At 35.2% G+C, this 27106-nt stretch overlaps 1 protein-coding gene and 1 long non-coding RNA gene across 2 annotated transcripts; one reads left to right on the top strand and one right to left on the bottom strand.

Moving 5' to 3' along the window:
* Positions 1-777: 777 nt before the first annotated feature.
* Positions 778-4097, bottom strand: LOC115921277. Its single transcript, XM_030978604.1, has 2 exons — positions 3989-4097; positions 778-1235 (listed from the first exon to the last, which is right to left on the bottom strand). The coding sequence occupies exons 1-2, from the start codon at positions 4053-4055 to the stop codon at positions 778-780; spliced, it is 525 nt and encodes a 174-aa protein (XP_030834464.1). The 5' UTR covers positions 4056-4097.
* Positions 4098-4730: 633 nt separating this feature from the next.
* LOC105437223 lies at positions 4731-26996 on the top strand. Its single transcript, XR_004062862.1, has 4 exons — positions 4731-4854; positions 7835-7958; positions 22586-22653; positions 26434-26996. It is a non-coding gene; the product is annotated as an uncharacterized LOC105437223 (long non-coding RNA).
* Positions 26997-27106: the final 110 nt, after the last annotated feature.

The following is a 27106-nucleotide window of genomic DNA, read 5'->3' as shown; positions in this document are numbered from 1 at the left end:
TAACAAAACGGAATTGTCTTTTGTCAATTTCGTTTTTTGCTAGGGCAGGCAGCCAGTGAAAACGAATTCGTTTTAATGATCAAATTATGGAAAATCAAGCATCACATAAACAAACAGAAGTTTTTTATTCCTTGCTCATTTTTCCTGATTGAGGTGTCATATGAAAGGTCAAAAGCTAAACTTTCTAGATTTGTGTTTTTTCTTTGAAATTCAGATACCGTCCGCCAAATAACTTTCTGGTTCCCTCTCTTCAAATTGATTTTAATCACTCATGCGTGAAATGTGTATCGTATGAGTTGCATCAAATGAAAGAGGAAGATCTAAGATTTACCAATATGTATCATTCATTAATTATAATTTTGATTACGATATGATAGAACATCGATAATTCTCGGTTTTATTTTTTCTTGGACGCACTGTACATGAATGTCTAAACACACATCAAATGGGGTCCTTAGGGAGTAGTAGTCCTAGGGGAGAATTATCTGGGAGTGATTGTCCTCGGGGGTGGTTGTCTTTCTGGGGATTATCCGGGGGGTAATAGTCCTCAGGGGCGTAATTTTCCCGTTAATTTTGAAGGGGTGATTGCCTAGAGTGTAATTAACCTGATACCTGAAATCACCTGTTTGTGTAACAGGGGTGTAAGGATATACATCTTACACATATCAATGGCCAGGGTGTACCAACAACTCTGATTAGGATTCTACACAAGGTACATGTAGGGGTTTTGGTAAAGCTCTTCCAGATGTGTTAAAGAATTGTGTACATGCTGTATTTTTACTCACCTACGTTCTCCTGGAAAATTAGAAAATCTGCCTCATCTTTCAAATCATCTTCGCTTAAGGTCTTCAAAAGGGTTTTCCTTGTGGACCCCTCAGCGCAAATGATGACTTCAACATGGATCTTGTCTTTGCCGTTTTTCACATCGATTCCTGCACATTTCACTATCTTAGCATGAATTGTCATACTCTCTTTGTTGCTGTTATCTTCACTAAGTTCTGTGGTCGCCTTGGAGGGTTTTGCCTGCCTTTTACGAACTTTAGGTTGGTCTGGCAAAAGTCTAACGAAGGACTTTATTGTGCTGACCACAGGGGCATCATTCATAGGATCTCCAGCTTCACAGAACATGACATGGGCTGAACACTCAATTACAGTGGGTTGTTTCTCCTTGAAACGTTCCTCGAGGTCATTGGTTCTCTCCGCCCCAGTGACAATGACTGCAACACGATCTCTACCTGCAGAAATGAATGGAAAAAATCTGTGAATCGATCATTTACAACATATACACATTGCAAGTTAAAACCTAAATGTACTACTGATTGAACTGTGCCTAATTTGAGAAAAAATATCCCGTCACTAAATATCGGGTGTAATGTTTGTGAAAAATACTTCTTATCAACAAATGGTTTTGTCCCATTCACCATACCTGTGTGAAAAAAGTGTGCTGCAAATATACGAAAAATCGTGTCCTATTTGTTTGTATACGAATAAATATTATCACAAGAGCTTGTACGCAATGGTAGCGCTCGAAATCAGCCTGTGTCGCGGTGAGGTGTGTCTGCGTGAAATCCTGTCTCTTAGACAAATCTCGCATAGCGATAGTAGTCTAGCAAACACATATAGCGCATTCTACCGGTGAGATATGTCTCCAAGATCGGCGAGCACAGTCCGCAATTTGCGAAAAGTGTATACTGGTCAATTAACGTTATTTTGTTAGATATCGTTATATTTGTTTTGGGGGCATAACATTTTGATAACATAAAGGACCAAGTCATACTAATCAAATTGTAGAGAATATTATGAAACAAACAAATTGTTTCCAGCCCTGTACCCCCTACCTCTCACCCCCTCCCCTCCCAAATGAATCAATAAATTGAAAGAGGTCATTGACTTAAAACATTGAGTAAGATTGTCTTCTCGTCGAAATCGTCGAATGTAAATGTAAGTGCTAATATATTTATAATCATACTCATGACAATTATTCAAGTTTTTTCAAGATATCTTTACATTCCATTGTTTGTCATAACACGGCGATATTTGAATTATTGAAGTGTTATGTATGTAATGTAAAATATGTGAATTTTAATATATTCCTAATCATACTGTCTCATACACAGCCATAACATTATTTACTTCTGCATATTCAAAATACAGGTCTGAAGTCTTAGACTGGGCACGCGGAAATGAGGTGATACGTCCAGATACGTCAATCAGCGCTATATATATATATATATATGTATATATATATAGCTATTGTAGGTTTACCATGTGTTAGTACATTTGCAGATTAAAGATGTGGTACGAGTGTACTTAAAAAACGATTGACGGTTAATGAAAGAAATACATTTTCAACTAATCACTTACCAAACTAAGTCTTAATTTTAAATTTGAATATAATGAGCTGTTTAAATACGATTTGTGTCCAATTCAAATATTGAGCTCTATTTTCTAGATTTGATATCATTAATATTGTTCATTATCATACTTAAATCGTGAAGTTCTCTCCTTGCTACCTACAGGAAATAATGTCATTAAAACCACGACATTCTTAAAGTAGACATTCATTGATTTTAAATATTGATTTAATTTATATCGTTTAACCCTATTAAGCCCGGGGGAAGGTTAAACCGAACGAGGTTATCGAAATTTCCCGTTTGGAAACATTCAAAGTAATGATTATTATTAATTTTAACACGGTAAAATATAGCCCCACTTTCGCGCTTGAAGAGCTCTCCAACTACTGCGGGGATTTCTGACGTAACGCAAGGGACCATATTAATATAAACAGACGATGTCCCATAACAATGCATATGTTTTAAGTGCTGGCATCATCGTCTCCCCTTCACTTATTTTCCTTACTTAGCCAGTGTTATTCTAACTGTTCAATCTGTTGCCTCACTCTTCATTTCGGACATGGTTTTATTTTGATGAAAAATGCAGCGTTTGAAAAAAATAATATAAAGGAATCAGATGTAGTTTCATTATGGTTTTACACCACTGTACATTAAGATGCATATACGCATTTCATTAAAATACTCACTCTGTATATGAATTACTGGATTTTACTGTTTCTCTTTGAAACCATCTACATGTATCCTACCCAGCCACTCACTTTTCCTTCAAGCACATGAACATACACGTAATTATACAGTATATGCGTAATAAATGTCCTAATTTAATTTGCATATTTACTACATTATGTGCTAATTTGAATTTCATAGGCTGTTTTTGGTGAAACTGGTCATTACTAGTTTTGAAGTAACCCGGAAGCTCAAATGGCACTACCTGCTACCTACAAGAAATGAATTTTGAATAATGATAAAAAGAAATTGATGGAATATAATACTAAACAAACTATACTGTAATACATTGTACTGCTCAACCTTACCACTCCCCTCGCATCCACACTCCACCAATGGCCAATCAATACCCTTTTCCAGCACATAAACACATTATTATGAATTTCGCACTATAACTCATATCGTTCCACACTTCATAAAACGGTGAAATTTCTGTAGAATTAGGGCCAAACTTGACCTCCCTGTTAGGTTCCCCGTGCACATTCTTTAAAAGGTGGTCCGAATGGTGGTGGAGCTTCTTTCAAAGTGGGCTTGCACCAACAGAAATGGCACTTTCTGGTTTTAAAAATCCGTGGATTTTAACACAGATCTTTTGAAATCGTATAACTTTGCTGTAATTAATAGCAGTGCTTATTTGAATTCTTCATTTGATCTACATAATTTGATAACCATATATGATCATTATCATATCATATTATCTACTGGGTTTATGAAGTCAACTTAAATCGATGAAAGTAAATACAACAATATATTTGTTCTGGTTGCCTTTAATCTAAAATAACTTAGATCCCTAGGACCCCTTCCCTGCCTCTCCCGTCAGATTAAGCCAAGTCAGAAAGTCTATGAAAACCTGCTATCATGTCTACCATTCACACATCAAACATCGTGAGTAATCTTGGGGTACTTACCGAGGAGATTCTTCCAGTAAGGGAGAAGTTTTTGATAGCGTGCATCTTTTACGTCTGTAAGGGACATTCTGCCACAGAAGACTGAATGAATCAATATCACGCCATCGTATTGAGAGAAATCATGTCCATTTTCCAATATTCTACTTGATATATTTACGTAATTTACGCATACTCCGCACTGTTCTTTCAAAACCGATATGAAGTGCTCATACTTATCGTCGGATCGAGCTAAAGAACAAACTGCAACCGTACCTTTTCCAGCCATTGTCCTGGTAATATTACGATTTAAAATGAGGCTCAACCACGTCGCTGCTATAATATATCATCAAATAGATGTGGGCGGTCTTAAGAAAGGGGCGGGTCAAAGCGATAGTATTTGTATGCAAATTATGACTTCGTAGGCGTGACCTGCAACAATTTTGAAAGCATAGCGTTATGATTATTGAGTCAGTATTCTGATGTTCGCAATGTTATAAGTTCGTGTAACGCTTATAGTATTCACTTCGTCAAGAATTTCTTTATATTGGGCCGTGTTTTAACTAAAGAAAGTATTGGACAAGGAGAAGGAATTTTGTGTCCTCTTCATCTCATAATCATGGAAAACACAATTTGCTGTATGCTTGTCGGATCTGCTGGCGCAGGGAAGTCGTCTTTTATCAACACGTTGATAAAGTACGTCAAAACAACTAAGGAGTCAGGGCAGAATTGTAATAGCTACATACCGACGGCAAAGTCACACGCAATGGGAGGACATACCATGACACGAGAGCCGGTCAAATTGACAGACGACCTGATTATAGTAGACAATCGTGGATGGCATGACTGGAACAACAAAGCTGCCTTGAAAGAGCTATCTGCTCAAATTCGTAAGTAAATCTCTTCGGAGGTTGGGTGGAAGGGGTATGAAACGTAAACTATCATTTTCTGCACTTTTAATTAAACGACCGATACATGAGAAAAGGCACATTAGTAGAAATTGAAACAATGTAATTCGCAACACATTAAACTGTCAAATATATTTTGGTTCATACTTAACATGCTTAATGATATGTCCCTGACCATGCAAAAGGTCATCGTTCTTCCATTTCTTTATTTGGATTGCTTTGTAGCTAGCAGGCGACCAATGCTTTGTACTCATCCTCGTTCTGAAATCTTATTACATTGACACCCTCGTCAATTCCTGGTATTTGCATGGTCGTGTACAGGCGAATAATTCAATTCAATTTCAACTTTATTAATTTATCATCCAACAATATAAAAACACATGTAACAGTCAACAATACACAAATTGACAAAAATAATGGATGAAAGGATACCTTAATAAAAAGCACAATGCTTGTCAAACAGAAGGCATCTGATCATACCATTTCGGAATGATAACTCAAGTCCTTGTACTTCTTCTAAAACATTGTGACCATGCACCACATAACCACCAAAATTCACAAGTCGTCAACAGTCAGAAACATTCAAATCACAATTGAAAACTTGTATTTTCGTTTGCATTATGGCAATATTCTAATTTACTATGTCTAAGAGAATTTCGAATTTCTTTTTTTGTTTTATCTTTCTTATGTTTTTGTATATGTATTTTTCTCTAGGCGCCAAGAGCACCGAAAGGTGGACCTGTGCGCTATACAAGTAGCCACTATTAGTATTATTTGTATTATTAAGTACAAAAAAACTTTACCCAAATACAAATTTGTGTTATTCACTATATAACCGTGTACAAATCAATCGAATGTGAAATCGCTAAAAGGAAGTCAAAAAAGATTAGCACAGGGGTAAATTTATTTTTTTAAAGAGACAAATCTATGCAAATGGTCCTCCAAACAGAGGGAGGGTGCCAGCCAAGACCAACCTAAACGGTGTCTCTTTCGTTATCTAATTTGTGTTACTTTGTTTTGCTATTGTTTTCTGGAATCTTGTCTTCTTTTTCCCCCTTTTCGATTGGATTTGTTGGTGTTGTTTGTTTTGTTGGTGTCTTGTCTCTCCGATCTTTTTTCCTGTACATAAGAAAATGATTGTCCGAGCTTATTATTGTTATTTTAAGTTGAATGACCTGTGATTCTTTGTATGCACATGTAATTTTCAATGTACCGAGTAAAACTTAAAGGGATAGTTGAATTATGTTGCATAGGGCGCTACACAACATATTTTGTTTGTAAGATAATGAAAAACTGAGTGTCGAATTTGAAAGAACATACAATTTGTTTGATCAAAATGGGTTCAGAGACGGCTGAAATATCCATAAATATAACGATTTCTAATACCTGTGTACCACCATAAATATTAGATCATTTGAAAAAGCCGTTGAAAAAACGAAATAACGCCTTTTTACGTCGTATTTTAGCCAATGCCGATCTTGGCATTTTCGTGTTAGTTATATTATTACGCACAACCAGCCGGCCCATGCGTTGTTATTTGTAATTAAATAGTTAATGAACGGTCATCGTATTTTGGGGAAAGTAGAGCCGAATTGGTATGATCGTATTGGCTAAATTTCACACGTTTTGGGGTCTAAAGTTACCTTCATAGCAATGTTGGGTTCTAAAAGGGCACTAGAAATGTCATAGATAAGAATAAGAGCAATAACCATGCACTTTGAAGGCATTTGCGGTCTGAAAACAGAACTCAACTATTCCTTTAAACATAAAGAAACAAGGTTTTTAATTATATATTATACTGTATGTTGACATTTCAAAAATTACTATGTTCAGTATGTTCCCAGCAAATTGTATATATATTAAATATATTTATATAGTATGTATACGTGAATGAAAAAAAATGTGCCTTGATAAGACCAATAAAACAACTTAAATTGTTTTTTAAATCGATAAGTGTGTTTCCTGTTACAGAGAAATAAAGGTCTATTCGGTCAGGATACTTTGATTTTAGGTTTCTATGTTATTTGATAAATAAGAAATACAAGTTTTGGGGTCTAAAGTTACCTTCATAGCAATGTTGGGTTCTAAAAGGGCACTAGAAATGTCATAGATAAGAATAAGAGCAATAACCATGCACTTTGAAGGCATTTGCGGTCTGAAAACAGAACTCAACTATCCCTTTAAACATAAAAAACAAGGTTTTTAATTATATATTATACTGTATGTTGACATTTCATAAATTACTATGTTCAGTATGTTCCCAGCAAATTGTATATATATTAAATATATTTATATAGTATGTATACGTGAATGAAAAAAAATGTGCCTTGATAAGACCAATAAAACAACCTAAATTGTTTTTTAAATCGATAAGTGTGTTTCCTGTTACAGAGAAATAAAGGTGTATTCGGTCAGGATACTTTGATTTTAGGTTTCTATGTTATTTGATAAATAAGAAATACAAGTTTTGGGGTCTAAAGTTACCTTCATAGCAATGTTGGGTTCTAAAAGGGCACTAGAAATGTCATAGATAAGAATAAGAGCAATAACCATGCACTTTGAAGGCATTTGCGGTCTGAAAACAGAACTCAACTATCCCTTTAAACATAAAAAACAAGGTTTTTAATTATATATTATACTGTATGTTGACATTTCATAAATTACTATGTTCAGTATGTTCCCAGCAAATTGTATATATATTAAATATATTTATATAGTATGTATACGTGAATGAAAAAAATGTGCCTTGATAAGACCAATAAAACAACTTAAATTGTTTTTTAAATCGATAAATGTGTTTCCTGTTACAGAGAAATAAAGGTCTATTCGGTCAGGATACTTTGATTTTAGGTTTCTATGTTATTTGATAAATAAGAAGTACAAAACAAGTGAAGAATGGTATTTGGCATCTTAGCTAGTATTTCTTAAGTCATCATAAATTGTACATTTGATTAATTACTAGATGGCAAAAGATCACTTGACGATGATGTTAAATGGGATGAAGATAGCAACTCATCTACCGACGACGAATCAGAGATACCGCTGGCACTTACGGATAAAGTAGACTGCACAACTCTCGTCTTAAAGTAAGTGAGATTATACTATTTGTACACTGTAAGAAAAATGATTCTTGATAACCAATAAAAGTTCCCGAGGGTCTCACAATAGGGAAATCGTTTTGGGGTGTCCATGGGTGTTTTTTCTTCTTCAGGTGAGCACCTCTGTGCGGTTATGCCCAGCAGTACCCTTTACATATAAAATAGTGCTCACGTAGGGGATGCTCGTTAGCCCAATTAATCAAAAAGGTGCCTATTTCTCTATATATAGGGTATGCATAAGGGCCCATATTTATAAAGAAAAAACCTTTCTAAGATAGCTGCCAGCTAAGCCCTAGTACCCTACTATAATTTTCGATTAGTTATTAAATATGTATTGTAGATTTCTTTATCATATCATTATAACCTGAATCGCAAAAATTCTTCGAATTAGATGAATGTATGCTCCTTTTAAATGTGATTGGCTTAAACAAACACCAACTTTGATATATCTGTAAATATTGGAAACAAATTAAATTGTTGCCCTGATCAAAAGAATTAATTTCAATTTAGACTTATATTAATAAATTTTGTTTCTTAATACCAGCTATTTGGGTAGTACCGTGAAAGACTTGACCATTATATTTCAGAAAAGTCAATATAACACTTTTTATTTACACGACCCATTGCACAAACATCGATGTTTGAATTCTTGTTAATGTTCCCTCCAGCTGTTATACATTTTTCCCGGGAATATTGCTTGGTTGCCTGTTTAATCATATTGCTAACTTAATTCCGCCTTTCTTTCTTTTTTTGGTGCTTCCTTTCGATATGGTGTGATTTGATTTTATAATATAATCGTTATAAACGACATTCTTTATAGACAAAATTTGGAATATCAAGATTTCTAGGTGCTCTTTTCAAACATTCTTCAGGGAAACTCATGTTGAAAATTGAGCACACATGTAGTTTACAATTACAAATATCAAGTTGAAAAAATGTTGTATTCCTTGCTATAAATAATTACGTAATTCAATATAACTGTATAAAAGCAAAATCATGATTGTACGATACCATAACCTAATACATCGGATTAGAAAACATAACAAAAGAACAAAAAAGGCTATTCATGAGAAAGTTTCGGAAACGAAAACGGTGTATTCTGAAATCGATCCCTAGCTGCGGCCCCTAAAATGGTCCATTTGTGTACGTCTGCATAAACTTATGAAGCCAGAGGGGGTAGGGGTGTTGAAACCCTTCTTCATCCACCGAGATTTTAGTATTGGCCAGCTTCCAGTATCCACCATCTTATTTCTAGTCTGTGAGATGGTATCTTCTTACTTTTTGCATCTTGTTACAGTCAAATATTTGATAACCAAATTTACACCTCCTGAAAGAGAATGTAAGAATAAATACTTTGTAACTTTGCTCGTTCGCTCGCACAATTGAGAAATCCGGTAGTATAAATTCCGACAAGAGACATCAGCCCTGTATGCTTATGTATTTATTTTAACTCTATGACCCCGGAACGTGATTGTAGAATTATTTTATTAGTTAAACAAGATTGTATGCCCTGCATTTTAATTTAAATTCAATTGTATTCGTCCAAATAAAAATGAATTGAAATTTTACAGGTGATTCTTCACACGCAATTTAATACATTTACAGTGCGTCCAAGAAAAAAACGAAACCGAAACTTAGTACATCTATAATTAATAAATGACACATATTTGGAAAGCTTAGATCCTCCTCTTTCATTTGATGCTACTCATATAGTGCATATATTACGCATGAGTGATTAAAATGATTTTGAAGAGAGGAAACCAAAAAAGTCATTTGGCGGACGGTATCTGAATTTAAAGGAGAAATCACATTTCTAGAAAGTTGAGTTTCTGCCCTTTTATATGACACCTCAATCAGGAAAAATGAGCAAGAAATAACAAAGTTCTGTTTGTTTAAAGTAGTGCTTGCATTTCCATAATTTTATCAAATGAATTCGTTGATTCGCTGGCTGCCTGCCGTAGCAGCAAACAGAGTTGACAACAGACTTAACTCCGTTTCGTTGACAATCAGCCGTAGATGAAAGACTCCATGCATGGCTGATTGTCAACGAAATGGAGTTAAGTCTGTTGTCAATTCAGTGGGTTACATCAAGATATAATACATAGTAGGAACAATGCATAAACAAAAATGTTTGAAGTGATGCCTTCCTGTTCTCTTTACTGTTATATACTATCCTACATACGCTTGTGGTGGGTGTGCAGCCAACCTATAGGTTTAAGAACTACTTATTAAGGGCGGATGAGCTCATACAGAGCCAGCGGCCAGCCATCATGTAAGAGTTTGATACCTCACCATGACCACATGACCGTAACATTTTGACTTCACGTTAATCAGTAATGATACCTGAATTGATATCGATCCTTCGATCGCATAATATGTACTTTTCTTTCCTCCCCTTTCCATAATCTTTTCACTGCCGTATTTCTTCCTTCCCTGTCTCATTTTATCGCAAAACGTTTATTCTTACAGTCAACTGAGGATTTCTGTTTAAATAATGTTATAGTAAATAGGTTTATGTAGACTATCGTCTATAATGCATACATGCTCTTGTTCAATACCTTTATCATTAATTGTTATGATATTCTCTTCCTACAACCGTCCCACCTTGTCCCTTTTTAACTCGCATCAGCTCCCATTCTATAGTTTCCCTTCTGTTTATACTGTTCTCATCCAAATCGACATCTGCATGATTTTGTTCTAATACAATTATGGGTAACGGCATATTTAATCGAACGATACTATAAAGGTATAGGAAGTATTTTACGCTTGAGTGAGTACGGGGAAAGTGAGAAACCTGGTTTTCGCAAAAAATATCAGCCTAGAATTGAGCATCCAAATGCAGTTACTCTCATAACGATCAATTGATTTGAACCATCAGCAGGCGTACAACCCTCTCCTCCCACACATACATACACACTTCCGCGCGCACACGTACACACATATAACTGTCCAGATTATTGTCTTGTTTGTGCTGAATTTCTATTTTATATATTTTGAATTTGTTGACATTCAAAATGCAATGCACTCCAGAAGATGCATAGAAATTGTTCAGTTTTCACGAAAGAGAGTTACAATCGATTCGTTAAACAAGTAATTTTTCACGTCTCTTCCATCTAATGTTCTTGATTCGCTGCTGTTTGAAGCATGTTTTAAACATGCAGTTCAAGACAGGTCGCTATGTTTCATGAAATTGTTTAATTGATAAAACAAAGCATTACCTCCTACCTGAAGCCAAAGTCGAGTTCATGTCGTGCAATTGAATTGTGAAACAAACGGTGTGGAATCGCTCAGAAAAAGTTGATCATGTAGTATATAAGTATTGTGTGCTAACTGCAAGATTCTGGAATCCTAAAAAATGATTCTAAATTTGGCCCAGTCTTAGTAACGTAACAAGCACTATACACAGAAAGATGTATATAGGACTACACATACATGTGGCATTAAAAATGTGGTCCTCATTGTTAAGCTGTTTCCTCTCAGTATGAAGGCATATGAAGCGCAGTGCTTTTCAGGGAACATTGTTTCTCTGATATTTCTTCCACATTCGCATAATAATAGTGAAAACGCTCACAAATTATTTGTCACCTCTCTCCAGAACTCAACCTTCTTTTTCAGGTCCATTATCTTGATTCAATCGTAAATATAGGCCGACCGATATGTTCAATGTATTGCTTGGATGCTTCAGTGATCAATATTGCTTGTTTATATTGATCAATAATTATTAAGAAAAACTTATCACCTACCTAATTTTGAAAATCCAGCTTTCCAGGAGAAAATTTGAAATCTAAAATCAAAGTTTGAAAAGGCGTATGCCGAAAGGGTGATTAGCGTCGCGTCACGTTGACTTGAACGCGACCATTCGTCCAGTCAACGCGACACTCCCAACGCACCCTTTCGGTACAACCGGGGAGGGGCTTTGGACGAATGGTCGTGTTCAAGTCAACGCGACGCGACGCTACCCACCTTTTTGGCATAAACCGTTTGAAAACACCTCTCTGGTGAATGTGACAGGCTTTGTAAAGCATTCCCAAGTGTAGCCTTTTATGTACCACCGCCCAGCCATAAATAAGGCGAAACAAGAGGCGATATGAATTGTTATTTAATGTAAACTTTCCCCTAAGGCATGTATACTCATACGTTTATTCTTAGAATGGAACTCGCTCTTAAATAATTGGGTGTGGTGAAAAAGGCAGTTCATTGTGATTTGTTAAGTAGTATCATTCATTTTATAAATGTAATGCTTCCTGGGGAAAATTTCAATAGTTTAAACGTATTTGTGGCTTACACCCAGTCAATAAGATCGATTGATCGATCTTTAATTGAAAAACAAGTCAGAAAAAATCTTGGAACCAGCGGGACTTGAACCTGCCATCTACTGCTTGCCGGGCAGCGACTCTGACTTTTTTTTCAATTACAGATCGATCAATCGATCTTATTTACTGGGTGTAAGCCACAAATATGTTTAAACTATTGAAATTTCTCCCAGGAAGTATTACATTTATAAAAGTTATTGTCCTATGGCGGACTAATGAATATTAATAAGTCAGAATGAATTAGGAGAGCTTGGGTATTTGTTTCTATTCATCGTGACTGTGCCCTGGACCAGTGATGGTCTGGTGGTAGAGTCGCTGCCCGGCAAGCAGTAGATGGCAGGCTCAAGTCCCGCTGGTTCCAAGATTTGTTCTGACTTGTTTGTTTTTCAATTACAGATCGATCAATCGATCTTATTTACTGGGTGTAAGCCACAAATATGTTTAAACTAGTATCATTCAGTACTGTAATAGTGATATCATTTCAATTGTGTACTCTATTCAATGTGCAGCTACCATTCAGATGTATAAAACACTCAATTTGCCGTTGTATTATGAAGTACGACGTAATATAGTAGTTATAGTAGTCTATCTGGACAAGGATAATTAAAAATCACGTAATTAGTGAGTCATTCATGACTCTGGAATAACTCATGAATGAAACCTTCATGACTGATTAGTATTAGTTAATAGCCCCTTCTACTTTGTCCGTCTTCCAATAACCTTGTTCCTCTTTGATTATCATAAAAGAGGAAGTTTTTAGGGCGGCAATTTGATGATCTTAAATAATCGTCTTGCTTGTGATTACTTAACGAAGAATTTGCCTGATGATGATTAAGGGACTCTTTACCAGTTCCATTCTAAGAATGAATAAAGGATACATGATTTAGGAAAAACTTACATTGGACACAAATTCATAATGCATTTAAACTTTGTTTTGTTTGTATAATGAAAGTGCAATGAGGAGGAGAAACTTTAATTGAAATGTCGACATGAACAAATATGTGTACTCACTTTTGTAAGCGACAATAACAAACAGATGTGATTTTTTGTATTATTTGTATTCTTTTGTTATGAGTTTCTTCCCATGAACACGCATAAAGGATTCCTAACCTTCAAGCAACAAAGGGCTCCCAACCAGATGTCTATATTACAGTGTTCTGGGTTTTTCCACTATTCAACGTGTGAAGTTTGGGCGTGATAGTTTCATAATTATGATTCTATGACGCAAACCCTCAGATAGTCTATAATCCTATTCTGACTGAGGGCCATTTTGCCCCCCCCCCCCCCGCACTGTATAAAATTAACTACTGCCGCAAACCTGTTTCAGATTGCGACTAGCCTTTTCGTGACCTTTTCCTTTCAAGTGTCTCCCAACTTTTGAGACCAAGTTTGCAAAATTGAACAATCATTTGGGAGTTGCAACAACAATTTGTAGTCGAAGGTGGGGGAAAATGGAACAAAAATTGACATTTTGCTTAATTGTTTTTCAAAAAAAAAAAATTCTGAATTGTTTTATAACACTGCCCATCGTGTCTTATATTGCTTTGTATTGATCTCATATGTCTTGAAACTTAACAAGAAACCTCGTAAAGGCTTTCTAGGTGATTAAATTGCAGAATGTGGAGTAACAGGGTATGAATCGCTGAAGCAGATGGCTCAAGACCGAGTTACTTGGAGAGACACTTAATGTAGAATTTTGTTTGGGTCACTGAACCTGACATACTGACAGATCACTACTGATGATGACAAGATTTAGAACCACTTTTATCGTGTTTAAATATTTGGGACTGAATATCTGCCAGTGTTTTGCATGTTTTTTTCTCTGGTGTAGTTTCTTTAAAAATATCATATAGTCATTTTGAGATCACTTCGTACGAATCTATGACTCTTTCTATGAAAGCCTGAATGAAAAAGGACTTTGATAATGCATACGAACTTACCTTATGTTTTAAAAGTGCAATGTCGAGTAGAAATTTTAATTGAAATGTCGACATGAACAATTAGGTGTAATCACTTTTTTAAGCACCTATGAAAAACATATGTGATTTTAATCTATTTTTATTTTTTGGCTGTTTGTTTCTTTCCATAATCATGCACAAGAGATTCCTAACCTTCAAGCAACAAAGGGTTCCCAACCAGATGTCTATATTATCGGGTATTTGGGTTTTTCCACTATTCAACGTGTGAAGATGGGCGTAATTATTATATTGGTTCTATATGATGATATGACGCAAATCCTCAGATAGTATTAGTCCCACTCTTTTTGACCCGCACTGTACAGAATCCACCACTGCCGCAAACCTGCTTCAGATCGCGACTAGCCTTTTCGTGACCTTTTCCTTTCAAGTTTCTCGCAACTTTTGAGCCCAAGATTGAAAATTGGACAATCCTTTTGGAGGTCACACAACATTTCGTAGTCACCTGTGGGTCCATACGTACTCCCAATCGATTCTGACAATCAAAGATAGTGGGGGCTGTATGGGGTACGTTGGTACAGATTCTTCTAAAAGCACCAAATTTGGCCCAGAGATAGGTTACACCATACTATTACGATTTCTGCCGGACGCCAAGAAGGGGGCCCTTTGAGACCGCCATATTGGGCAAATCCAAAATGGCCGCCATCTGAGTTAAAGGTCAAGCGTAGTTCCGAAAGGAAAAGGGCTAGTATGATAATGGTTGATATACTTATGGGGTTTGGGAGGTCAGAGAATCTGATTGTAATGTTCTTCCATCGATTTCAGGTCTCCTTGGGGCTGTCTTACTGGTCATATTGCTAAAATTCAAAAATGGCCGCCATCTGAGTTACAGGTCAAGTGAAGTAACGAAAGGAAATGGGCTAGTATGATACAAGTTTATATATTTAAAGGGTTTTCGGGGTCAAAGAATCTGATTATGATGTTCTCTCATCGATTTGAGGTCTCCTTGGGACTGTCTTACTGGTCATATTGGTCAATTCCAAATGGCCGCCATCTGAGGTAAAGTGTAGTTTCAGAGGAAAAAGAGATAGAAAAGTAAAAAGTTTATAGAAACATAGGGTTTCCAGGGTCAGCAATTCTGATTATGCTGTTCTGTCATTGATGTGAGGTCTCTTTTGGGCTGTTACAATGGTCAAATCCAATATGGCTGCCATCCAGCAATTGCTATTGTGTGCATACTTAGATTTTCTACTCTTTTGGGGGATGCTATGTCGGGATAATACTATTTTTATGATTATATCAATGGTTAACACTTAAACATACTGACATACATTAGTTAACCCTCACATGCACACAAACGGCGCACAAACAAGTCACACATACACGCACACATACGCACATACACACAGGCGCGGATCCACGGGCTCAATTCTACCGGCCCGGCTATGGCAAGCCCATTGTGTAAAAACTAGATAAACTCAGTTTATCAGAAAAACTGTGTTTATCAATGATAAACTCAGTTTATCAACTGATAAACTGAGTTTTTCTGATAAACTGAGTTTATCAACTGATAAACTCTGTTTATCTGATAAACTCTGTTTATCTGTTGATAAACTGAGTTTATCATTGATAAACTGAGTTTTTCTTGATAACCTGAGTTTATTAACTGATAAACTTAGTTTATCAACTGATAAACTGAGTTTTTCTGATAAACTGTGTTTATCTGTTGATAAACTGAGTTAATCTGAGAAAAACAAAGTTTATCTGAGAAAAACTAGTTTTTACACAAAGGGCTTGCCATAGCCGGGCCGGAAGAATTGGGCCCGTGGATCCGCGCCTGCATACACACAAGCCATACATTACCATTAAGTCTGTCAGTTTTGTTTATCAATTTGTCAATTTTGACTCTACGAAGTTAAAACATGGTGGACAATGGTGCACATGGCTTCAACAATAATTATTTAGTGGTATAAATGTTGATGATATGTTAATGACCTGACGTTGTAAGTGCTTTAATTATGAGGGTATACTTCTCAATTAATTATTTGACGTGAGTTGTAAGTCTACTTCTTTCTCAGTAGTTATTTAATACAGTTCTATGTATGTCATTTTACCTGGGTTGTATTATGTTTCCATACATAATCCTAAAATATATGTTAAAACATCCCTCTGTACTAACCCTCTGGCATGCAAATAATCCTGATTTTTTTTTTCAAACCACAAAGATATCTATGGTTTTCTTTGAAAAGGTCGATGTATGACACCCTCTTAAAATGATTAGCAGTAAACAAACTTATGTTTCATGAAGTCTCTATTCTTTGTATTCTCAAAAGATTAATCCACAACCGATTAAAGATCGAAAAGTACTGTAAAACAAAAAAGCTATATATTTTTAAAAACACAGTTATTCAAGAAAACGAAACATGTTTTATTTGAACTATGTTAAGATGCTACAATGTTATTTCAATTGATTGTGTATGATTGTTTGATCTGTTCAATAAATTCATTTTACAAAAATATATATATATATATAAATATATATGATGACGTGGATCCTGATCAAATGATTGGTTGAAAGCATACACGTGACTAGGCATTTATTTTGTCTAACACGTAATTTGGATAATGACCGGTCTTTATCCAATTCTAATGACCGGTCATTAGTAAAATCAAGTTATAAAACGTCATCATTATATTATAAAACAAATAACACGTAATCTAATAAAAAGAAATAACACACATTATTTTGTTCGGGCAAGATACCTTGTGTGGGTAATTCTTACTAAGGCCTTCACTGCAGTGTATTATTTGTATAATTGTTTGTTTGTTTGCTTTTATTTCTGCGTTCAAAATAATACAATACATAATATAACATGTGTTTACAAAGATAATATACAAAACAATTCATAAGATAAACAATATAATCATGATACATAATGAATACAAAATAAGGAAGTGAGCTTAAACTTGTTTTATAGATATATATCCATATGTACGCACATATACATACATATACACCTATACATACTCTCACATATAATATAATATAATATAACACATATAATATAATATATAATCCAATCAATGAACGCAGGAGACCGCCATCGTGAGCGGTAAGGCTTGAAATTGATGGCGGCCTCATAAAAAGATTAGTGACTGAAATTGATATTTGCTGATCAAGTGGGTGCATTACAGGTGCAGGTGCTGGTGCTGTATGTAGCAGTTGAGTAAAATGAGGATATTGAATGACGAATGTGAATATTTATGTGAATATATTAATTTGGAGTATTGGATTCATAAGATTAAATGATAGTTTTTTTTAGAGTGGCTTTCAAGGAGTATATGGTCGAACAAGATTTAATATTGTCTGAAAGATTATTCCAGATGTCTGGACCATGATGACGAATTGATTTAGAGGCAATTAACAGTCTTGGGTTTGTGAGATGAAATTTTCCGGATATGCGAGTTGGGTAGGTATGGACAGAGCTATTGAACTTAAACATGTCTTCAAAAGACGAAGGGAGCAGATTATTAATATACTTAAACATAATGATAGCTATTTGAAAAGTATATAAGTCGGCAATTTTTAGTGCTTTTTGTTTAAAAAATAAAGGATCGATGTGGGCCAAGTAATGCGATCCTGTACAAATGCGAATTGCTCTCTTTTGTAGTTTGAAAATAGGAGTCAGCTTTGTAGAAGCACAACTACCCCCAAACGACGTTACAGTAGGTTATATATGGGAGTACTAACGAATTATACAATAAAAATAAAGTTTTATGAGGTAAAATAAATCTTAACTTGGAAATTATTCCAATACTTTTTGAGATACTTATTATGATATGGTGCAGATGTTCATTCCAAGATAAAGTTTGATCTATGATAACACCTAAAAATCTAGAGTGAGTTTTCTGCTCTAATGGCATGCCGTCAATCTGTAAGTGAATTGGAGTATCAGTAATATGAGAATGGTGTTTAAAATAGATGAAGTGGGTCTTTTTTGTGTTCAAAGATAGTTTGTTAGCTTTAAACCATTGTGATACTTTGTTTATTTCATGATTTAATATGTTGTTTAAGGAAGTGAGATTTTTATGAGAAAAAAAGATATTTGTGTCGTCAGCGAATAGTACAAAAGATAAAATGGAGGATGTATTAATAATGTCATTGACATATAGCAGAAATAACAGTGGGCCTAGAATGGAGCCTTGAGGGACACCACATTGAACTAAAAGTAAATCAGAGTCATAACCATTAAATGTGACATATTGTCTTCGATTTCTTAAATAATTTTTAAACCAAAGGAGTGATTGACCTCGTTTACCATAATAATTAAGTTTTGAAAGTAAAATATCGTGATTAAGTGTATCGAATGCCTTACTGAGGTCACAAAATATACCAATGACATGTTCTTTGTTAGCTATGGCGTTTGTAATTTTATCATAAATTTGGATTAAAGCCAGGTTTGTTGAGTAATTTTTTCTGAAGCCATATTGATTAGAAGTTAGCAAATTGTGTTTGTTGATAGATTCATAGAGTCTATTATATACTATTTTTTCAAAAATGTTGGATATACTTGGGAGTAGAGATATGGGGCGATAATTTCTAATTTCATGAGGGTTGTCCTTTTTGAAAATTGGATTGATTTTGGTGATTTTGAATAAGTCCGGAAAAACACCTTGTGATAATGATTTATTGAAAATGTGACTAAGAGGGTTAGCAAGTGGGTGGATTATTTTTTTTAAAGAGACACACTAATTCTATCATGCCCGTGAGATTTGGAGTTGTTAATAGAACGTGTAATATTGATAATTTCGGTGGGGTTCGTGGGGCTCAAGAACAGAGAATGTGGATTAGGTTGGGGGAGATAATCCGTGAAATGCGCATTTCGGCTATTAATCTTGCTTGCAAGTTCGGGTCCGATGTTTGTAAAAAAATGAATTAAATGAGTATGCATGAAGGGAAGAGTCAACTTTAGAATCATTTAAAGTCATATCATCAGTAGGTGGGGGATTTTCCTTAGTTCCCATTACCTCTTTGATGATTTTACATGTAGCATTAGTATTTGAACTGACATCCTTTATTCTATTAGCATAATAAATTTTACGTGATATACGAATTAATTTTGTCAACTTGTTGCGATATAACTTGTATGTTTTTAAATTGGCTTCAGTAGGATTGTGTAAATGTGATTTGTAAAGGCGATTACGTGTCTGTATTGATTTCAATAAATCCTTTGTTATCCAAGGATGTTTTGGGGTTTTTCTATTATTTTTTACTTTACCTATGGGAATATTTTTTTCATAATAATGTTGTAATTTATTATTCAAGAGATTATATGATATGTTCGCGTCAGCTTCATTGTATACATCCTCCCACCCCTCAATTAATAAGTCTTGCTTCATTAATTCAATATTACGTTCAGATTCTTTTCGATATGTACGTTGGTTAAATGATTTGGGGCATGGTAGTTTTAATTCACAAGTTAAAAATATTGGTAAGTGGTCTGAAACTTCGGAGCATAGAATTCCTCCTATCATTTTGTTATTCATGTTGTTATGTACGTTGGAAAAAATGTTGTCAATTTGAGTTGATGAATATGGGTTAATTCTGGTGGATTTATTGATGAATGAATGGAAGCCGAATGAGTACATAAGTTTCATAAATTTGTTTGAGTTATTATTGACGACTGAGGGTAAGAAATTGATATTAAAATCTCCAAGAATAAAAGTATGCTTATTTTCATTACCTATTATATAGAGATATTGCTCAAGTTCCTTATAAAATAAATCAAAATTAGAGCCTGGTGGTCTATAAATTAAACCTATGATGATATTCTTAAATCCTGTGTTTTCAATTTCAATGAATAAAGTCTCTGCATGTAACAGTTTCACATCGGAACGGATCTTAAATTTCAGTTTTTCAGCAATGTAGAAGGCCACGCCTCCGCCTCTTTTTCCTTTGCGATCTGCGCTTATCAACTTATAATTTGGTAAATTAAACAAATCTGGGGAATTTTCATGTAGCCACGTCTCGCCAATACCAATAACAGAGAATTTGAAATTGTTTAACGTGAGTAAGAGATTTTCAAAATATTCGAAGTTTCTATTCAGACTTCTTAAATGTGCATGTAAAAGGGAAATATCATTTGGATTACTATCAAACATGTTATTGAATTCTTGAGGTGTGTAGTATTTGCTATTGTGTGAATTTTATATGTAATTATCAGGAATAAAAGAGAGTGACTCCATCAGAAACGATAAAATGTAAAGTACCAGATATTATGTAAGGGATCAACTGCAAGCGTGCTTGTGGTGTAGGTGCGTTTGCAAGTGACTGAACGTGTGTTCGTGTGTGTCTGTGGTGCTGATGTGCAGTCAATATCAATATAAAGTTCATCTATAAAAATAATAAGACCCATCTTGGTCATCATAAGAAAATCACTGGAAGCAGGAGAGCAGAGCTCGACCACCTAAGAACATGTATATAATAGTTGAAATCATTTACACATAAAAAGAATAATAAATAAGTGGTCACATACAAATGAATAAGGAGCAAACCCAGGAATATGCTTTTTTTTAATCATAAAGTGCATAATAAGATACCTCTGAGCAACATTGGGTGCTTTTAGAAGAATCTGCACCAAACAACCCGTATTTAGCCCTAGCAGCCCCCACTAAGAGTAACAAGACTAATTAACGACGGAAAGGATCGAAGGAGCTTTTATTTCATTATTATTAGTTTTGAATGGTTCATTCGTGATTCATAATTGACTCTTTAATTTGGCGCTAATTAGGTGCCAATTAATTGTATCTGTCTAGTTAGACTATTCTAAATACTTGAAATATTCTTTGATAATATGCATGAGAATATTGTAATAGCGAGTACATTTCACATTCTCCAAATAGGATTGCAAGATACGTAGAAAAGAGAAACAGACCAATGCGACGTACTATTACAAAAATACTGGAAATGGAACATATGTGAGCCTTGTTACTCCTTACACCCAACAATACTGTTTAAGAAATAGTTTCATTTAAGTAATGTTTATGGGATCTGTTATTTTTCAATCAATGTGCCCATGGGTGATTGCTTCACGAGGAGTGAACTGATATTAACAGCTGCGACCCCCTTACATTTCCTAATGTATAATGTGATGCTCTTGAATTACTTTTCTTAATATTTGGACCCTTACATTAGATGATGGGTACCTGAAACATATTTGGCTATAAGAGCCTCATACCCACAATGTATCAGTTTGTTACCGAAATAGAAATGTTAATGTGATCATATTACCATCAAAAATAGTTTAAAGCAACTATCTTGACTATGTAGATTCATTCTAAGTGTCGTTTGTCCTTTCGGCCCTTTTAACCCATTGCTTAGGGGAACCTAGTGGTCCCTGTGTTAAGCCTATGGGAATAAGATAGTTCAGTAGTCAACAGGTTAAAAACAATTCCTAGGCCCCTGTGGTCTTCTGTACCTATACAATATTTCACTGTATTGCTCATAATGGGGTTTTTTCACCAACGAACGTTTTCAGCCAAAATATTTTTTCTCAATGCTTAAAAACACTGATGTGCCCCTATAACATACCATTTTGGCACTTGGGCACCAATTTTCAAAAATCAGTTGGTGGCATCGTTTTCAGCATTAGATTTTACTCAACAATCCACAAACAAAATGTAGGTAAACACCATTTCCATGTTGGAGCCGTCTGTGTTCCTAAGTTAGTGCATATGATTCGAAAGTAAAGTGGATATCCCAGGACAATACTTTATAGGATAGCTTAATAATCCTTGTCCTTATTTGAATATAGTGCAACCATGTACTTATGGTCATATAGCCTTGTAAAACCATGTAACTCTAACTTGATATGATGAAAATGAATCGAAAGCGCTTTTGAAGTGTATTCCATCTTGCGTTGTTGAATATATTTATATATATTTAAATGAATATGGATGGGTATGTGTTAGCGCAACTATACCAACAAACAATTCGTACATGTCCTGTAAAATCAATCCCACTGTGTTTCCCGACTCTCACTCGGTGCGACTGCAAGAGGTTCCAGATCCATTGTAAGACAACTTTTGTTTTAATGACGGGAAAGCTTTTAAATCTCAGTAATTAAATTCGAAAACATTTTCTATAACTCGAGGCACACAACGATGTTCTACCAGGTGCCTCGAAATGGAAATATGTAAAGATTCGAAGACCTAATTCCAGTTAGAGGAAATATGTGGCTATAAACTTGAATATCCTTTTGGTTCTTCACTGCTTTTTATATTTTCTCGAATATCATCAGGGTTACATCTAATAAATTTATATAGCACAATATACTAAGAAAGTGTTTTGACATCCACTCTTCTGTATCTATCTTTTCCTTTCTAGCGGAGTTGGAGGAATCGACGCAGTTGAAAACATCGCTGAGCTCATCGAGACATGCCGCCAAAATACCAGTACGTAGGCAAAAATTACTTGTTATTCAAAACAAAATCTGAGTTCTACGTAATGGCTCTCTCGAATTACATTTTTGTCTTCACATTGATTACATAAATATCGTTAGCAACTATAAAGACAAAACCCATCTTATATTACTATATAAATGCCAATATTCGTTTTGTAAATCAGTGTATTAGAAAGAAAGTTGGGATGCTATTTAGATTGCGACATTTTGTTCCTAGCCGTATTCGGATATTATTATATAAAATATTCATACAACCACACATTTTTTATGGAAAAGAGTTGTGGGAAGCACATATAAGACTAGCCAAAGAAGTATAATGTATTCGTAGAAAATGGAAATTCAGGCTTTAACATTTAGTGAATGAAGAACTCCGACAGCTCCATCATTTAAAATATTGCGAATCCTAAATGTTTATAATTTACATTATTTATCAATTTGTACTTTCATGTTTGATCCTGTCAATGATAATTTGCCTCATATTTTGATAGAGTACCGTAACATTATAGAGCATAGCTATTCCACAAGATAAAAGATGGTGGACAATTAAGTCTTCCAAAATTTAGAACGACACATGGTCAATTTTCATCGTCAGATCAATGAGGTCTAGAAATAGGTTTCGGAACTGTAACAAATCATGAATGAAATATCAAGTTTGTACATTGTAAGATATTGTTAGGTATTCTTATTTTTTTTTAAATATCGATTGTAATTGTAAATTCATTACTTTTGTTTCGTAACGTTTTCTGAACTGATATGTACCAACATACTTTGTTTTAGCTTTTGAAGGGGTTAGGCTCGACTAGCGCATGTGCTATTATTTGGCCCCTTTAAAAAAAAAAAACGTTTCTCTTCTTGTATATGTAAACATATTGTATGAAATGATTTACTGTATTGCTGTTGGTAAATAAATTAAATCAAAAAAATTATTAAATCAAAAAATAAAATTTAAGAAATAAATGTTTTCAGTAGATATTTCCTGAAGAGTGTGAAGTGATTTTAAGGACATGGTTTAATGAAGGACGAATGTTTATTTGTTCAGCCAGATTTGTAGCAAACATCTGTTAACAAATTACATTACGACCATTTTGACTCATCTGTATCATATTTAATGATTTGTCATTTTATTTACTACCAAGATATCAGATACCATACGATTGGAGTAGATGTTAAAAGGAGTAGGTTTGACTTTTTTGCAATAGTTTTCTTGCCCTAGCCATCTTTAATATAAATGAATGCAATTTTGCTTTAAAATGTTATTGTCGTTTTCCACAAGGAAGAAATAACTTCGTTTGCACAAATCTAAGTACTTTATTATTTATGTATTTCTAATTAGAGAATGGGAGTGTCATGGTCAATTGGTTTAAGGCGCTTGACTGGACATGCGAAGGTCGAGGGTTTGAATCCTGACACGGAACTAATATCATACCTGCACTTGCTACTCTCCACCCAGGTGTTAAATGGGTACCCGGTAGGACGCAAAAGTTAATGTGGTTGGACGAGCAAGTGTGCGCTTGTAAAATGGCGACTGGCAGGAATGCTCCCCAGGGAGTGGAAAATATGCATGCATTGAGTGCGGGTAAACCTGAATCCGATGACCGGGGTAATATATCTGTAAAGCGCTTAGCCATATCTCTGGGTCGATACGTCACATTTCTAGAAAGTTCAATTTCTGCCCTTTCAAATGACACCTCAGTCAGGAAAAATGAGCCATGAATAACAAAGTTCTGTTTGTTTAAAGTAAGGCTTGCATTTCCATAATATGATCAAACGAGTTCGTTTTCAATGGCTGCCTGCCGTAGCAACGAACAGAGTTGACAAAAGACTTAGCTCCGTTTCGTTGACGATCAGCCATGCACAAAGAATACGAGAGAAAACGGAGTTAAGTCTTTTGTCAACTATGTTTGTTGCTACGGCAGGTAGCCAGTGAAAACGAACTCGTTTGATCAAATTATTATGCTGAGCTAGGATGATCAGGCCAGCTGTATTATGATCCAGTCTGAAGCCAAACTGTCTGCATGAGACTAGTTAGTAGGTGGCTTTTGGGTTGGTTGTTGACCGAAGCTTCAATAACCTCACAGATTATGCTGAGGAACTGTGTCAATGTGTTGAAAATATACCATACGTACTGGCGGGAGCATTTTAGAGACGCAGCCACATTCACCTTGTTTTAATTTATGCCTTGGCCTTTGGCTTGAAGTTTCAAGCCTTAGCCTTTGTTTTGGCCTTGGGGGTCAATAACTTGGACTAGAGGGTTTTGATCTTGACTAGATCACTGATTGAAAATTACCCGAATACGTATCGTTCTTCAAAATAGGAAAATGGTAGCAAATGGCGTCCATTTTATTGTAAACCGAATGCATATAGCTCTGTTTCATTGGACAACGCCCCCTATTGTCAGAGTCCAGCAGCCTAACATGTTAGCCTCTGGACTTTTACAAAAAACGTTAACAATTCATTTTTTGTTTAAATGAAAAGCACAACCACCCCGACGTACGTTGACACTAGCTCTTTCATTGGAACCCTCATGTTCCATAGACTTTTCAAAGTTCACCCACAGTAATTTGATCAAAATAGGTCGTCAGCTCGCTATTGCCTATATAACAAAGGTACAACAAGTCGAACTTTGGACGCAATTTGCCACGCGATTGTAAGGTTATAGACAAAGCACACGAAGGATAACAAGCATGAATTATCACAGATCAGTTCTGATGGGTTCATTATTTCCATTTCAGCCAACCCCCCCCCCCCCCCCGTAATGTTTGCATTTAGTGTAGGCAAATATTTTGCCGAGGTAAGCAAAAACATGAATATTCATGAACGCGCCATGGACTATTCGATTATTTACAGAGGGGTGCAATTATGCTATACATCAAAATCACCTACACTCAGTCAAGTATTTCATTGTATTATGTAGTTTGGTAGGTTCATTTTACTAACTGGTTACAGATAAGGAAAAGGTTCTTGTATTTTATATTTAGCAAAGCAATCTCACATTCAAAATCACTATCAAGTGTCGTCTGATCCGCCGATTGTCGTTTTATCTGTGGACTGTGATGTAAATCGACAGTGTACTCGTCATTGTAGATTTATGATTAGCCATCTGTCATTATTAATTGTTGACACACATACAATTATCACACACATGAACACTCTCACTTCCCCTCCCCAACACACCATTTCCGCACACCCGGTTCAAACATCATACCCAATGGCATATACACCCTGCAACATAGTAGAACATTATATACGTCGAACTAGCTACGTTTGGGCTGGCAATAGTCCAGCGAGCGAAAATGAGACAACCGGAGCAATATGGGAAATATTATGTCTGCCGTTGTAAATATTATTGTTTAACCCCAGTAATAATCAAATTAACGACCATTTTATAAATATTTTAAATATATGTTTTAAGATAATCTTATACTCTTTATAATCTTAAACTCTTTTCACATTTCTTCTTTTACCAATTATTTATTTCTAGAAAAAGATTTTTTCTTAGACTTCGTCTAGTTGTTGAAATTTAAAGCAACAGATGTAACAGGTAAGGTCCGAGACGAATCACATTGGAATCCTCATTATAGAATAAATGTATGGATAAGTCATGTAAAAATAACACCAGATACTGATAATTAATACGGACAAGCATCGTCATTCATATCGGCTTAATTCATCATCATTCATAAACAAAGCAAGCGCTTCAATCTCCGAAGTTCCTTGTTATGTTTCTTTCTATCATGTTATTATTTTTTGACATCTATTCATTTACACACAGAGCGGCCACCATCTGTCGTGATAACCCACAAAGATGCGATATCGGATGGAGAAGTCAAAAAAATGATCGTGTCCCTAGAAAACGAGAGAATCGACCCGGAAAAAATATTCGTCGTTAAGAACGTCACATCTAAGGATGGAAGTCTCAACGATGAGACAAGGTCAAGCATCCGTAATTTCATTCGAAGCTGTCGGGATGATGGTCAAGCCGGTGCTTTAGCTCACAAAAGAAGGGAGAATGTGGAGGAGAAACGGGAGAAGAAAAAAGTTCTTAGGTATCAAAAGGAGATTTTAAAGGGCCAACATGAGCTTAAACAAGCGGAGATAACTGAAGCTAAAGCGCGATTAGAAAATGAAACAGAAACTAAGAAGGAAATGGATAGTATGAAAGAAGCGGCTTTGAAAAGAGAAATAGAGAATGCTGAAAGATTGCAAGATATGTCAGAAGCAAACATTATAAAAATGAACGAGCTAAAGCTAAAGAATGAGAAAGATTTTCATGAGAATAACAAAAAGGCCCTCAATGAATTTTATGTAGGTTACTTAAACAAATGTAATCCTTAATGAATATCTGAAGAAACGAAATATTGGAAAAACAATATTAAAATAAGAATCATACGTTACAATTTTTTCGCCCCTTATTTTCTGAAGAAAACACTTGTGGGTAAGCTGTT

Source organism: Strongylocentrotus purpuratus, unplaced genomic scaffold (assembly GCF_000002235.5).
Source record: "Strongylocentrotus purpuratus isolate Spur 01 unplaced genomic scaffold, Spur_5.0 spur5_scaffold_1, whole genome shotgun sequence".
Classification (NCBI taxonomy): domain Eukaryota; kingdom Metazoa; phylum Echinodermata; class Echinoidea; order Camarodonta; family Strongylocentrotidae; genus Strongylocentrotus; species Strongylocentrotus purpuratus.
Note: the sequence above shows the minus strand (reverse complement) of the source record. Positions and strands in the feature narration are given on the sequence as shown.

Excerpts from the sequence above, each read along its gene's own strand:
- LOC115921277 (XM_030978604.1), bottom strand. The coding sequence starts at position 4,055 with ATGTCCCTTACAGACGTAAAAGATGCACGCTATCAAAAACTTCTCCCT. Across the intron at positions 1,236-3,988 it reads TTACTGGAAGAATCTCCTCG|GTAGAGATCGTGTTGCAGTC; the intron begins GTAAGTACCCCA and ends TCATTTCTGCAG.